This window comes from Nannobrachium achirus (assembly GCF_963921795.1).
Source record: "Nannobrachium achirus genome assembly, chromosome: 14".
Taxonomy (NCBI): Eukaryota; Metazoa; Chordata; class Actinopteri; order Myctophiformes; family Myctophidae; genus Nannobrachium; species Nannobrachium achirus.
This window is the reverse complement of record NC_137821.1, coordinates 35,320,448-35,337,437: the sequence shown is the minus strand read 5'-3', so window position 1 is coordinate 35,337,437 and position 16,990 is coordinate 35,320,448. Positions and strand designations below refer to the sequence as shown.

At 42.7% G+C, this 16,990-nt stretch overlaps 1 protein-coding gene across 1 annotated transcript; it reads right to left on the bottom strand.

The window, feature by feature from the left end:
* Positions 1-601: 601 nt before the first annotated feature.
* Positions 602-15,574, bottom strand: LOC308298231 (mothers against decapentaplegic homolog 1-like). Its single transcript, XM_080741794.1, has 9 exons — positions 15,487-15,574; positions 12,987-13,333; positions 11,960-12,069; positions 10,844-10,949; positions 8,176-8,418; positions 5,665-5,790; positions 3,824-4,045; positions 2,819-3,075; positions 602-2,216 (listed from the first exon to the last, which is right to left on the bottom strand). The coding sequence occupies exons 2-9, from the start codon at positions 13,168-13,170 to the stop codon at positions 2,073-2,075; spliced, it is 1,392 nt and encodes a 463-aa protein (XP_080597920.1). The 5' UTR covers positions 13,171-13,333; positions 15,487-15,574; the 3' UTR covers positions 602-2,072.
* Positions 15,575-16,990: the final 1,416 nt, after the last annotated feature.

The following is a 16,990-nucleotide window of genomic DNA, read 5'->3' as shown; positions in this document are numbered from 1 at the left end:
GATGTACAGTTGTACAAAACAACATTTTCAGTAGAACCAAAAGGGGACAAAAAAAAGGACAGAGATACAGAGATCTCCATATATCTAAACATAAGACCAGGGGAAAAGAGAGCCAGCGCTGTAAAAGTTTTCATTGTGGAGAATGACGAGGGCATTAATAACAAAATTGATTATAGCGAACTCCTTTAGGATAACGGGCATGAAGGGACAGACAGATACAGACTAGAGATCTCCATATACGGGCATAAAAGGGACGCACACAGACAAAGATACAGATATCTCCATATATGGGCATAAATGCACACAGGCAAATTATGGTCAAAACGGGACCTATATATGACAAATGGGGTTTGCATTAAAAGGTGGGGCATTCATTCCCTATTTACATCATTCTTGAGTATGCCGGGCCCCGACCTAGAAAAGGGCGGCCCAGCGTCTAGTTTGTCTAATTTAGGTTTGCTCCCAATCTGCACATTGCACACTAAATAATAATAATCACACTAATAAAAGCAGCATTTCAATAAATGATTTTATTTCATCTTATTTTGTCATTCTAAGCTTGTCAAGCTCAACTTAACATGAATCGTAGTGTTCTGGGCATAGGAACATTTGGCAAAAAGGGATCTCCAAGCTTGCAATGTGACATGCTGTGAGCCTGTAGATCTGCTATACGAGATTTGGTGTAGAGGTAAAAGAAACGGAGGGGGCCAAGTAAAGACCCATGAGGGACCCCGGGTCAAAAAACTATTTGATCCACTGCACCATATCGATGTCGTCTCGGAACTCATGTTTATTTGGTTGCCTAGCAACATCTTCATGTCTCCTGTCTGTACTCTGTGGGCCTGAAGGCAAAACCGAGGACAGTGGCAGTCATGTACAGTATATACCTGTATATCAGTGGTTCTCAAACATGTTCATGGCAAAGACCCCAGCGATCCACAAGAGGAGATTTGTGTTAAAAACACTAAAAACTATAAAAATCCAAATGTTTACAATTTCTTGAAGATATTTGTTTTCCCCCAAAACAATTGCAGATATAAAAGCTTGTAGATAGGCTATTTTTTGAATAGCTTATGTATAAAATATGGTTAAAGTGATTAAACTGGCTGTAATGCTATATAAAATGTTTTAGCTAGGGACCCCTAGGAACCACTTCAAGGCCCCTGGGGGTCCCCCGACCCCTCTTTGTGAACCACTGACAATCACTAACAAAGATACCTCAACATCACTCCCCCATGTTATTATTTACATACAGAAATGGCACAAAAAAAGTTATAAAAATGTTCAATAAACAATGATTATTCCACAGTTACTCTAAAATATTATTTCAGCCTGGCAAAACGGATTCTTCTGAAGACATGTACCATTTAAAAAAAAGGCAATCTGGAATACATTATTTTAATTTGATAAACTAATATACTGAATCATTTATCAAGATAAAGCAACAATACTGGTTAAAATGCGCCCCAAAAGAGGCCCTGGTAAATGTAAAAAAGGAAAAAAGAGCTCTAATAGAAGAGAAAGATTTTCATTTTAGACTATACTGTCCTGATAGAGATAACCTGCCTGCTCTGACTTCCACATAATACAGGTGCTACTGGTGTTTAAACCAGCTGCACTAGAGGTCCTGGTAGGATAGAAAACCAGCAGTACTAGAGGTCCTGGTAGGACATAAAACCAGTATAGTAGTATTAGAGGTCCTGGTAGTATATATAATATAAAACCAGTAGTACTAGAGGTCCTGGTAAGACATAAAACCAGCAGTACTAGAGGTCCTGGTAGGATATAAAACACAACAGCTGGACTAGAAGGCCTTGGTAGGATATAAAGCCAGCAGTACTAGCAGTGAAGACTGGCACTGTGTAAACCAAACATTAGTACAATGTTACAGCATTAGAACTAATGGAGTCCAGAGCAGTTCCTGTACAGATTGTTCATGTTGTCTCAGATGTGTGTGCGCAAGCCCGCACAATATTTATGGATGTGTGTGTGTGTGTGTGTGTGTGTGTGTGTGTGTGTGTGTGTGTGTGTGTGTGTGTGTGTGTGTGTGTGTGTGTGTGTGTGTGTATGTGTTATGAGACAGAGGATATAGCATTGTGAGGAGATCCCATCTGTGTCAGTACTTTGTCCAGCCACTGCAGAGGACCATGCAGATGCACCTCGATCCAGCAGGGGGTGCTGGTCACATCCTGACGATGGTACTCCGCCCCCCATCCCTGAGAGAGAGAGAGAGAGAACGAGAGAGAGAGAGACAGAGAAAATGTGGGAAAAGGAGAGTATTTGGTGATATGGGTGGGTCCACCGTCCAAGTTTAACAACAGCAAAACTATATTAAAAAAATAACTACACTGGATCCATTGGAATACATGGCTCCATTTCCTTAAAAGTAATTTTTTTGGACATAGGTTTCCACCTAACATTGGCGAAATATACCTTGTAGGGTTGTCACCATCATGACATTTTACATGAAGATTAATTGTCATACAAGTAATTGTAAGAAGACTTTTGAAGATTTTGGTCCGATTCTATAAATCTCTTTTGAAAAATGCATGTTTCTATGTGGTTCTCAAAATGTTCATGTCAAGGACCCCTAGAATTATATGTATTTGGCCGGCCGACCCCTATCTCGAAATATTTTGTATCAGGGAATGGGACCCCCCAGAAGCAAATATCTGAGTTACAAATCTTCGCTTTGAAAAAGATATATTCAAAGCAGATCTACAATCTCACAGCACCGCGCTGTGAGCTTGTATATCTGCTTTTTTTTTTTTAAGTTAAAGCATAAAATAATGGTTAAAGTCGTTCCAGGTCTAATTACCTTGACGAAGCTCATGCGGATGGTGCACATCTTGGTGAGCTCGTAGACGGCCTCGAAGCCGTGGTTGACGGACTGGGCCAGCAGCTGGGCGAACTCCTGGTTGTTGAAGATCTTCAGGCTGCAGCCGCTGGGGATCTTGCACACCGTGGTGGGGTGGAAGCCGTGGTGGTGGTTGCAGTTACGGCTCTGGACGAATATGCTGCTGCCCGACAGACACTCTGCGTACACCTCCCCGCCTACGTAGTACAGGTGGACGCCTGGACAGAACGAGAGAGAGAGAGACAAGACATTTGTGACCAAGTGAACGCGAAGACGTTGACATACTGGATGTCGTTTGTTTCAAAAAGGTTTAGCCCAAGCTTAATCGATCAAGACAGAATTCGTCAGCACCACTGCCTCAAACATGCAATGTCGTAGGAATTATCACCGAAGCACCCTACCCAGGAGGAAGTGGACTAAGAAAGGGGAGGAGCCAAACCGAGTTCCTGCTACTACACAAAAAAGGAGGTGGTGCTTTTCTTTATTCCCCTTTAATTGTACATAATTCTTTTTTGTTTTTATTGTTTTTTTCCACTTTTGCTTTACTGTGGCAATGCAAATGTATGTTTTCTCATGCCAATAAAGCCACTTGAAATTTAATTGAAAGAGAAAGAGAGAGAGAGAGAGAGAGAGAGAGAGCTTGTAGATGTGTTATTTTTGGCTAATGTCCCTTGCAGAAAATGGACGCTGGGGTTAAAGTTGTTACCTTTCCCTATGTGTCTGTGTGTGTGTGTATACATGCTTGTGTGTGAGTGTGTATGTGTGTTACCTTTCCCTATGTGTCTGTCTGTCTGTATGTGTGTGTGTGTGTGTGTGTGTGTGTGTGTGTGTGTGTGTGTGTGTGTGTGTGTGTGTGTGTGTGTGTGTGTGTGTGTGTGTGTGTGTGTGTGTGTGTGTGTGTGTGTGTGTGTGTGTGTGCGCGCGCGTGCGCGTGTGTGTGTGTGTGTGAGTGTGTAGGTGTGTTACCTTTCCCTATGTGTCTGCGTGTGTTCTCTATGGTGCTGTTCCTGTTGACGTTGGACAGCAGGCCCAGACAGAAGCGCTTCCTGGTGTGTGTGGGGTCAGTGAAGCCATCCACCAGCACGCTGCAGTCCGACGCCAGGAAGGCGTCGCCCACGCGGTTGTTCAGCTCATAGTACACGATGCTGCACCAGTGTTTAGGCTCCTCGTACGCCACCGGATGCACGTCTGCACCGACAGAGAGAGAGAGAGACAGGGAGAGAGAACTTAAATCCTCTAGACCAGTGGTTCTAAAACCTTTTCAGGGCACGACCCCCAAAAGAATAATATTTTAACTCATACCCCGCCATTTGTAAATACCTTCGTACTCTCATATGCCTCTGTCTCCATAGACTTCCATGTAATTCATAGTGCACTGATAATGTCATGTCCATGCCTAGATAATGCACCACGTGTGTGTACATTGCTCACAGCTTTCAAACAAAAAAAATCCTAATGGAAATCCGTTCAGGCATTCATGAGCTAGCAGCCATTATGTTTTCCTAAAATGTAAACAAAGATGGCTGCCATGTTTGAAAGATGGGGTTGCTATGGGGGTTAACTCAGCGGGTGCCCACGAGGTGTCTACACGCCAATCTCTTTGATGTCTCTGGAGGCCCACGACGCGTTGAATTGTTTACTGTATTTACAGTATTAACTTTAAATCTCACCGTTAGGTTGGGGCTGCGCCTGGATGTAGCCCATTAGCCGCTAGTCGCTTCGAGTCGATGCTGAGAGCATCGCGCAGCCCTTTGTGTTAAACATGCAATTTCGCGATTGCTATCATGCCTACTACATTTTTTGGGGTCAAAAAAATCTTTTTGAAAAAGATTTTTTTTTTAAAAGAACTATCGGGCCTGGCAGGTAGAGACATTAAAATATTCTCGGGACTATCGGGCCTAGCAGGGAATGAGTTAATGGGGTACCCCCCAGCCTACAACGAGCACTAAGAGTTGAGTGGTGAATATGAGAGTTGAGTACGAATACTTTTCATTGGTGAAAATAAACGTCTCTTTTGGGTTACAAGCTAAAAAGTTTGGGAACCACAGCTCTAGGCCAGTGGATTGGGAACCACAGAATTATTTCAAAGGGGTCCCCACATCATCTGCTTAGTGTGCATCATTGTTCTCTCACTCACACAGTAAACAAACCAACATTCAGTATAAGTGTATACACAGGGTATCTCCAGCATTTCTACAGTGACAAGGACTTTTAAGACCTATAAAATGAAAACAATAAAATAAAAAATAAGACCAGTACTGGGTCAAAAGTAATCAACAAACAATGCTGTAAAAAATATATAATCTCAAAACATTGGCCAAGTTGTCCGAAACATCATGTTACTATTCTGTAGTATGTGCAATGGCCTTACTACACATCTTAACACATTCACGGGCTCTGGCTTGAATTTTGGTTGAACATTGGTTGAATTTATGGAGTGTCGCACAGCGAAAGTTGCCAGTCTGCGAGCTCAAAACGTGTTGCGTATGCAGCGTGTTGTTGTGAGCTAAAGTAGAGTGACTATTTTTGTATAAAACGGCTTTGTCTCAACCCGATGCGTTGTGATTGGCTACTTTCGGCACAAGACGCCATCGTATCACAGTCTTCACAGAGCAATTAAGCGAGAGACACAGACAGACAGACAGACAGACAGAGGGATACGGAGAGAAGGTCAGAAGAGTGAAAGAGGACATAAAAATAGAGGAGTGGAAGGTAAAGGTCACACACACACACCGGGACGCGGCGTGAACACACACACACTTTGTCCTCCAGAGCCGTGTGACACGCTGGGCGGTTGCCACGGTTACCTGGCCTGTTGTTGGTCTCCATGGTGGCGGTCGGCATGGTGACCAGCAAGCCCGTGTCCATTGGCTGAGTGTACTCCTGGTTCAGCGAATCATCTGGGGGCATGTAGGCAGGGGGAGGGGTGTCGGCTGGGGGGGGCAAAGGGCACACACACGCGCGCACGCACACGCACACACACACACACACACACACACACACACACACACACACACACACACACACACACACACACACACACACACACACCCACAGAGAGAGAGAGATAAGAAAGTACACAGGTTTTAATGACATCTGCTGTATATGTATTTCCATATTTCATCTTCTTATGTTGTTTTCTTTCATAAATGAATGCCCTATTTTTTACAAATATGATGGCCAAAAGTAGACAAAACCAGATCTACAAGAGCTGTATTTTAGTGGTTAAGAGTAAGACAGGGTGTCTGTGGGTTTTACAAATATTGAACCAATGAAAAGTATTATAACAACAGCTTGTGATTAAATCATAACTACATTTGATCCATTGGAACACAGGTTGTTTTTTTTTACTTTTCATGGAAAGTAAAGTTTCGGACAAACCAGGTTTCCACCTGACCATATCAGAATGAATGGACATGGTGTGAGACAGTGGGGTGAGACGGTATCTGGTACAATAAATGGACCATGGTGTGAGACAGTGGGATGAGAGGGGTGAGACGGTATCTGGTACAATAAAGGGACGGAGTGGTGAGACAGAAATGGTTGAGGCAGACATACAGAGAGACAGACAGGAGGGTGAGACAGGCAGAGGGACAGACAGACAGACAGACAGACAGACAGACAGACAGACAGACATACAGGGAATTGAGACAAACAGACATTAAAGGGGCAGAGGGGTGAGACAGTACCTGGTACATTAAAGCAGTGGTTCTCAACCTGTGGGATAACTCTATGGTCGGTACCCCAGGTCCCCAGATGATTGAACTTAAAGGGATATTTCACTTTCAAAAAACTTTTGGTAATTTTATTGTCTAATCAGGCTTTTATGAACACCATGAACAGTTTTTAATTTGCTTGATTCAATATTTAGATATTTGATGTAAATGTTACCAGGCCCTCCAGGCCCAGGGCCTCACCCCACACACACCCATTGTAACTTCAAACTTCATTTTAACCATTATAGATTCATTAAAAACACACATTATTTTTTCTGGTGACTCATAATACCCTCCTAATACGTGAGCAGGCCGTGTTTTTTCAATAACATTTTTCATTTATTTTTAATAATTATGTTTTGTATTTCATTTTTTCCATTTTCCCAAATAATTATTAAAAATAAATGAAAACAGTTATGGATAAAACACAGCCTGCTCACGTATTAGCAGGGTAGTATGAGTCACCAGAAAAAAATAATGGGTGTTTTTAATGAATCTATCATGGTTAAAATGGAGTTTGAAGTTACAATGGGTGTGTGTGTGGGGAGAGAAGCCCTTCCACTGTTTCCCTGTTGAAAGTGGAATATCCCTTTAATTAGCAACATTGTTTTCTCACTCAACAGTAAACAAACCAACATAAAGTTTAAGTGTATATAGAGGGTATCTGCACATTTCTAAAGTGACAATTTAAGGACTTTTCAATACCTCTAAAATGATAAATTAGACATTTGGCCAAATTGTCAAATATTAGAGGCAGAAATTGTGAAAATAGACGATCTACATGCTCACAAAGTTGTGAGCATGTAGATCTGCTATTTTCACAATAGAACCGTTTCATACAAAATGTAATGCCTCAACTCTTAGTGCTCGTCAGCATGGGGGGGGGGGGGCCCAGTTAAAATATGATTTGGCGGGTCGCGGCCTGAAAAGGATGAGAACCACTGCATTAAAGCGACAGAGGGATCAGACAGTACCTGGCACCCATTTAGAACAGGTACAAATTTTGTGTATCATTATTCTATGCTTTAACTATTGAAAAATAGCAGATATACCTGTACAAGCTCACAGCGCGGCTGCGAGCTTGTAGATCTGCTATTTTTGAAAAATCGTGAAAATTAGAATGTTGACCCAATTCTATAAGTGTCTTTTGAATCCTTCTGAGACTTTTTGAAAAACCTATGTTTTTATGTCAGCAATCTGGCCAGCCATCGTCAAGGAAAAGGTCCTTTTCACTTAACTGGAGCTCAGTTAGTCTGTTCTTGAGAGACTACTATGTCAGTGGTTCTCAATCCTTTACATGTGAAGGACCCCCAAAATGATATGTATTTGGCCACGGACTCCCATCTCAAAGTATTTCGTATCAGGGACCCCCCAGAAGCAAATATTTGATATTTAATATTTTACAAATGTCCACTTTAAAAATGAGATATTCAAAGATTTGCACACATTTTCATATTTTTCAAAAAATAGCAGATCTACAAGCTCGCAGCGCGGCACTCGGTGCCGCGCTGCGAGCTTGTATATCTGCTATTTTTCACTAGCTAAAGCATTCAATAATTCTAGGCCTAAATGGGTTAAAGGGACAGAGAAGTCAGACAGTACCTGGCACATTAAAGGGACTGTCGGTGTCGGAGCTCAGAGGGGATGCTGGGTAAGCGTTGTCCGGGGAGCAGGGGTGAGGGAACGCCCCCAGGCTGCTGCTGCCGTGGCCCACCGGAGCAAAGGATTCTGGGTAGGTGGCGTTGTGGGGCATGAGGGGCTCGTTGCCATCGCCATGGAAACGGGAGAGGACGCAAGGTCGCGAGGTCAGGTCGTTGTTCCTGGGGACGAGGACAGGGGGCAGCACTGACACACAGACACACACACACACACACAGTGTTATTAAATATATGGCTTAACGCAGGGGTCTTCAACAGGGAGTCCGGCACCCCTAGGGGGTCCTCAGAGTTACTACAGGGGGGCCGCCAAATCTTTGTGAGATAAGTTTTTTTACATTAAATAATTGAACGCTGCATTCATATTCCGAGTGAAACATTAGCCAAAAATAGCAGATCTACAAGCTTACAACACCTCGTTGTAAGCTTGAAGATCGGCTAATTGTGGCAAAGAGGTTTGTCAAGGGAAAAGAAGAGCAGGCTAAAGTATTTCACAGGTCAAGTGGTTAAATGTCTGACTCCAACATTACGACAGTGCTGTCAAACAAGTCTAAGCTGTCTAAACAGAAGAAATCTATGAACATTTGTAATCTGAAACACAATTTTATGCAATATGTAGTGGGGGGTCCCTGCTTCATCTCTCTCTCAGCTAAGGGGTCCTTGGCCTGAAAACGTTGAAGATCCCTGGTTTAATGCACAACAAGCTATGGGGAATATACTGTGGCTGTATTTATTGATCTTAATCGCCCACATGAAACAGGGTTACGGCACTTCGGAAAACATCTGTGGTATCAACTTGACAATGCACAATTTGTGCAGAATTCAAAATAACTTGTTTCGAGGGTATGATGCGGGTTGTTGAGAGAGACTATAATACATATCTGCATTACTCCTCATCATTCTGTAAGCAACATGTTCTCAACACCCCTTTGCTGCTACTTAGTAGTTATTTTATCATTTATATTGGTGTAATTTAGCCTAATTTATTTACAATATAGGCATTTAGCAGACACATCCAGAGCGACATACAGTAAGCAAGGTAATCATAATAAGACAAAATTCGCCCGCCAGGGTTGGCTTGGCAAAGGATTTTGTAAATTATTTCTGACAGTCCCACAATATAGGCTAGTTACTCACTACACATTCTCAAAGTGGTGTCCAGGGACTCCCTAGGGTCCTTGAGGGGCATCCAGGGGGTCTCCAGCTAAATTACTTATAGTTTGGAACCAAATGGACCCTTAAAAAAGGTCTACATAGTATACTCTGTAACTCCTCCGACTATATGTCCAAATAGAGAATCTACCCCCAACCTTGAAATGTTTGATCCATGTTGGGGTGCTACATAGGCATGTATTTTCATAAAGTTTCCATATCTAAGGACAATGACATTGAGCTCCTACTCAATGAAGGAGGTTGTTGATCTCGGTTCAAAATGTCAGGCTTTCTCCAGATGTTCCTTTTCTTTAATAACCTTTTAATTAAATAAATGTCCCCATTCAAGGATGTGGCCTTCACAAAACGATTACCCAAAGTATTCGTGTCAGCAGCACCTGTGACATTTGATTACATACACGGTTCTATCAGTATGCAGTTATAACACAAATCTTTCTTTAGTAACTTTCATAGCAATAACAAGTAATTTATCATTTTATAAGACGGTCTGTCAAAGTTCCACCTTTAATTGTGTTCTGGCCCATCATCGAATGACTTTGGCCAAACTTAATCGCTGACCCCTTAAAGTAGGATCACAGGTAAACCAAGAAACTAGCATCAGTCTTAACTATATTCTATCAAAACAGTAATCTGTACATTGAAATTATAGGATAACAGGTAAACAGTGAGTGAACCAAAGCATCTGGCTAAATATGCAGCTGTAAACAATGAAACACACTGATTAGCATTAAAATATTTTTTTCTTTTTATAATTAGAGAAGAACATTCAGATTCAGAGTAGAGTACCTGGGCACAGTACCATTAAGGATCTTGAAAACAAGGCAACTGTAGTGCTATAGTCGTACAGCAGTGTATTAGTAGTATTCTAGAGCAGGGGTTCCCAAACTTTTGTCTCAGGGCACCCCATAAATATTTTTTTAATCCGAGGCACCCCTACATTATAATTTTCACTCCCAGCACCTTATATTTATAGCATATCGTCGTTGTCGGGTGGAAACCTTGTATGTCCAAAACTGTTAGTTTTGTGTAGCATCTATAAAATGTACTAAACTAGTGAAAACAGCCGATCTACAAGCACACAACGCCTCGCGATGCGAGTTTTGTGCGCCCTGCTTCATCTTGTATGATGAAGCAGGGCTTTTCTTTACCAAAAGACGTGCACATTTGAAACTTGGAGATGTGAGGTTTCTGCCCGACAATGACAATATTTTAGTGATTATGTTGCAAGGAAAATATTGAGATAATAGCCATTTTGGTTAGAACCGACTGAAAATAACTTTGTACTTCAAGTTTTAAATGACACAAAATATTTTTTCAAGTGTCCAAATAAATTCCAACTATTATCAAATTATCTCCGTCACCCACTTTGAAAACCCCTGTTCTAGAGGTATTCTTGTGTTTTCTAGTAGTATAATTAGCACAGTGGTAATAGTGGTACTTACTGGGACTATCCACTCGTTTATAATGGTAGGGGTTGATACACACATCTTTCTGTTTGGACCCGAAGGGAAACTGACAACAGTCCAGAGCTTTCAACTCATGATGAGACTGTGAGAGAGAAATGACAGTTAATATCACACACACACACACACACACACACACACACACACACACAATGATATTACAAACAAATGTAGAGAACAATTTCAGGTATGTGAAAATGTACTTGACAAATACCCCTACACCAACATGTGTGCACGCACGCACACGCGCACGCGCACGCGCACACACACACACACACACACACACACACACACACACACACACACACACACACACACACACACACACACACACACACACACACACACACACACACACACACACACACACACACACACCTGTTGTTTGTTTGGATAGAAAATGTTATAAATCAGTTCTTCTGCGGAGCTTATGTCAGAGGACAGGAGGTTAGAGGTGTTCTAAAACAGTGTGTGAGTGTCATGTCAGTTGTTGTCACAAACACAGTGTATTCTGGTGTGTGGAAATAATGACCTTTATGTACTCCTAATGAAAATCTTATATTTAATCTGTGTGTTAGTCTGTAATTGTACTGTAATAAATTATTGACTGGCTAATGTTTAACTGAATGGTGTGTGTGTGTGTGTGTGTGTGTGTGTGTGTGTGTGTGTGTGTGTGTGTGTGTGTGTGTGTGTGTGTGTGTGTGTGTGTGTGTGTGTAGGTGTAGGTGTTCAGAGTAGACCTCCTCACACCATTCAACACATGTGGTGCTTAATGAGCGCACAAAATAATGCGTTCCCAGTCTAAATGGGTTAAACCCCCTCCCCAATGAAGAACATTGGGGGGCCCGCAGTGAATCCTTGTACCCAGGGCCCAGAATTTGGTGCGACGCCCCTGTTTGGGGAACCACTGGGCTGCAGAGCAAAATGTATTGTATTGGCATTTTAATGGAACATCACAGACATGAGTCCACTGGTGTATAGATGCTTTTAAAACTAACAGTTTACCCTTAACAAACAACTGGTGACCGGTTAGAGATTATGCCTCACAGTTGGGAGATGACTGGAGTTACTACCAATAGAACTAGCAGACAGTACCTGTAGATCCGGCCACCTCCAGACCTTACAGTAGATGACATGAGGAAGTCCTTTACGATGAGACACCTGCAGGCGACCATCCAGAGACCTGGGGATGGTCACACACTGACCTAAACCATGCATGGCAAAAGAAAAAAGCCAAGAATTGAGAAGAATTGAAGACCTGCAATCAAAACATTGTACTGTATTAACGGTTAATGAGGCAAATTTTTAGAGGACCACAATGGAAATAAGTCTTGGATTTAACCGTGTTTTATCCTAAATGTTTTTAACCCACGATGACTTATGGGTTATTTACAATTCTAATTAACAAACTAACTAGCTAGCTAGTGAACTGGCTAACTAACTAACATTACCTAAAAGCTTTCCATAACCACTTAAACCATATACAGTACATAGTTAAAGGAGTCCCCCAGCGGTCTATACTAGGTGACTTCCTTTTTTTCCACCCAATTAAATAGCCGATCTGCAAGCTTGTGAGTTTGTGGATCAGCTATTTTTGCAGAGTTTTCATCCCCAGAACGGGGACGCTGAAAACGAGAAGGATTTCGACAAAACATTCATCCTTTTGAAGTAACATAAAACATGTTGTGTCCACCATGTGTGTACAGTATATGGGGCAGCAGTGGCTCAGGAGGTTGAGAGGCCACTTGGGAAATGGTTTAATCCCACGGCTCCCCCTGGGTTAGTGTCAAAGTGACCTTGAGCAAGACACCGACACCCATAATTGCTCCCGATGAGCAGGCTGGTGCCTTGCATGGTTTCCTCTGCCGTGTGTGTGTGTGTGTGTGTGTGTGTGTGTGTGTGTGTGTGTGTGTGTGAGAGAGAATGGGTAAATGTAATGCACATTTGAAAGCGGTATAAAAATGCACTTTACTGGGGTAGAAGTAATGTGACTAGTGATAGCTGCCTGAATCAGTGGTTACTTGTTTCTAGGTCTTTCCTACAGATTTTTCCACTCATTACTCATAAGGTAGCACACACGCACGCACGCACGCACGCACGCACACAGTCTCCTGGTCCTCACTTTGTTGTCCGGGACAGCTCAGGGCTTTCTCCAACTCCTCCATGGCGCCTTTCTTCTTCTTTAGCTTTTTGACCAGCGCGTCCACCGCTTTCTCGGCCCACTTCTCCTCCTCGTCCCCCTGTTTCCACCCCAGCAGCCTCTTCACCGCCGGGCTGGTGAACGAGAAGAGAGACGTGACGTTCATCCTGGACTCAGCGTCGGACGGGTGGAGGGAGCGAGAGAGAGAGAATGAAAAACAGAAGGTGGAATGGTGGAGTGGCACTTAAAGACGATCAGAGGTTCGCTCTCTTCTGGTTGTCCGGGTCAGAAGGTTCAAAGGTCAATATGGCTTTGATCATGGAGAACACCTGAGAGGGAGAGGTGGGAGGGAGGCGTGGGTTAGCAAGAGACAGCAAGAGAGAGAGGGGGAAAGAGAGAGACAGGGAGGGAGGGAGGGAGGGAGAGAGAGAAAGAGAGATAAATAAGATTAACCACACTACTACACTTTCAACCTGGCATTCCTATTTTTGGTCATATAGGCAAAAATGTAAGTGTTCAAAAAGCTTCAGAAAGCTTACAACATGTCGTGATGTGACAAGTTGTGAGCTTGTAGACCTGCTATTTTTGCCATCTTTGAATTTGAAATCTTTTGAAGAATGTCATGCCCAAAATAGGAATGCCTTATGTTCACATTATGACCTGACCAAAAAAAAGGCTTTCCTAGGCCACAAACAAGGCTCTCTCTCTCTCACTCACACACACACACACACACACACACACACACACACACACACACAGACACACACAGACACACACAGACACACACACACACACACACACACACACACACACACACACACACACACACACACACACGTGACATAAAGTACTTGCACACATGTGCATGACCACTTAGTATAGTATGCAGTGCACACACACACACACACACACACACACACACACACACACACACACACACACACACACACCATTATCTGACACCCCCGTTGCCACTCTGCTGGAGAGAAAATCAATGAGTCTTTCTAAAAGGAAGAGAAGGATGAAAGGAGAGCAAAGGAACAAGAGATGGAGGGATTGAGCTAATGGGGAGAAAGAACGAGTGAGAGAGAGGAATGTTTCCCAGCCAGATAGATGAAAGGATGGACTGAGATAGAGAGAGAGACTGGAGGGAGAGATGGAGAGAACGAACGCACAAGATAGTGTGGATAAACGGAGGGATGGGGAATGACAGAGGGAGGTGTAGAACACAGGATGGAGGCAAGGAGAGGTGGAACAGAGAGACTGACAGAAAGGAAAGGAGCGATGGAGGGATGAACCTAAGGGAAGACGAGGGGAGGAGGGATGGAGGTGTTGAGTTGCACACTCCAATACATCACTGCTCTCTCTATAGAAACATCTACATTATTTATTTATCAGAGAGAGAGAGAGAGAGAGAGAGAGAGAGGGAGAGAGAGAGAGAGAGAGAGAGAGAGAGAGAGAAGGGGGGAGTAGGAGGAGAGGGGATGAGGGAAAAAACTGAGACAGAATGTTGAAGTAAATGTTACGTTTACAGTATCTGTAAATAAATGTTTTACCTCACATAGAAACTTTAAACATGTAAATATATATAGCCTATACATAAGTGTACTGATGTACACCAGTTGTCTTCTTACTGTACAGATGTGCACTTGATTTACATACTGTATGTATATAATTACTATTACTTTGCCGTGCAGTTTTATACTCCCAATCTCTTATATGAGATACTTAAAGTGTGGTTCCTGTGGAAATAAGCCTCGGCTTTCTAGGATCTCCTTTTAGCTGACCTTGTACCAGTGATTTGTACTGTCATGAAACTGTACTTTTTGCTATTGCAAACTCCTAATAAATTCTTCAATCAATCAATCAATCAATCCTGCATATTCAATTTCATATATTCCCTGTTGCTTGTTTTCATAAAGTACAGTACTCTTATTATCTAGTTGTATTGTATTGTATTGATGTTGTTAGCACAGGCACAGTCTCGAGGACAATGTCACAACAGCATTATGCTTGTATCTGTACGATGGAGAGAAGGCGGCCTGTCGAATGCTATCATTACATAGTTGCACACACACACACACACACACACACACACACACACACACACACACACACACACACACACACACACACACACACACACACACACACACACACACACACACACACACACACACACACAAAACAACACAACACAGATCCTGAACAACTCCCACACAAATCATCCATCCCTTTACACGGGATCACGTGGTTTCCATGGCGATATAAAAGTGTGTCTGTGATTCGCCACGGACACAAGTTACTTCGTCCGTCCGTCTTGCTTTTCACGACAATAGACCACCGAAAAGACCACCGAAAAGACTCCACGTTTAAGCGTCTCAACAACACCATTCCATGGAACGACGTTCGATCAACGGTCGTACACCATTTAACGTCCATTAAAACAGTTAAAAAAGTGTTTAAAGTTAGTTAAACTTACCTTATAGTTGACGTGTTCCTCTGGAACAACGCGCCACACACTTCTCTTCTACTACTTGTCTAGATGTCTTGTCTACTACTGCTGCTGCTGGCCCCGCCCACTTTCTCTTCTGTTGACGTCACCCCGTACGAAAGGAGTGTTCCGAAGCATTGCACAGTCCCTCCCCGGCGGGCGGGGTCGGTTGATTTATTGATGATGCTGATGATAACTAGAAAGTATGCAATTGAAAATGGCAAGCGTGGTTGCCTATTTATTGTCTGGATAGCCAGATTGTAATGGGAAGCTTGACCAATCCTCAAGCTTGCACCACCCCCTCATTGAACTCAATTGACTCTACTCTACTACCTGCCTATTGATTCAAGGTAAAAACCATTACCCATTCACAAATAAAGTTTATCTAGAATAAGTTTCCCCAGGACAACAACAACTAGAAAGATGGAATTGGAAATTGCAAGTGTGGTTGCTGACAGTTGCTGACTATATTCTACAGCAAGCTATAACTGTCATGTGAAGCTCGACCAATTGATTCCCTATTGATTCCCTATCCATGCCATTTCCAATGGCAGCGGAAAAGTTCCCTAGTGGTAATAAATAAAGTTTTCCCCAGGACTATAATGTGTTGCACTGTTGGGCAACCACACTAATAAAAATAAAAATAATTCACATCCATAGGGCCTATTTTGTTCGGCCTCCTTCAGAAAAATCAGACAATGTAGCAGCAAAGGTATAAGAAAAGACAGACAGAGAATAGAACTAGTGCAAAACTGTAATTTGTAAAGCATTTTAATGTTTTCCATTATTATTATTGTTATCATTATATTGTTATTATAGATATTCTATCATTATTGTCACCACCAGGCCGAAGGCAGGCAAAGACTATGTTTTGCACTCTGTCCGTCCGCCAATCCGTCCGTGTGTCTGTCAGTCTGCGAGCAACTAATCTCCACCAGCACTGTTGGCCCGATCAATGTGAAACTGTGCACACACACACACTCCCTGGACACTCCCTATAATCAAGGTCAAGGATGCCTTCCACCAGGGACATGCAGAGAATGTTAGAGAGGCAGGGGCTGAAATTTGTAAAGGGGCCTTTTGGTGAAAATATCGAAAATAGCCGACCTCCAAGCTCACAACGCGTCAACAGACAACAGACTGTTTCACAACTTCCACCCCTCCCGTTCACATGGGCTAAAGGGCTACAGATGTCTCAAGACCTCAACCACCAGATCACCAGATCCAGGAACAGCTTCTTTCCCTCAGTTATTATTTTGTTGAACTCTTAACCCCCGATTTCTCCAATTCCACCGTGATTTGCAAATTCCAAACATTGCTGGCCCACAATAACCTACTTGACCTGGTGGAGACCTGTGCTGCACTTTTTCCTAGTTATTATTTATTCTGTAGGCCTATTCTGCAGGCCTATAATACCTATTATTTTACCCTACCTGAATCTATCCATCTATGGCAGTTTTACTGTGACTATGAAAACCGGCACATCTTGTCC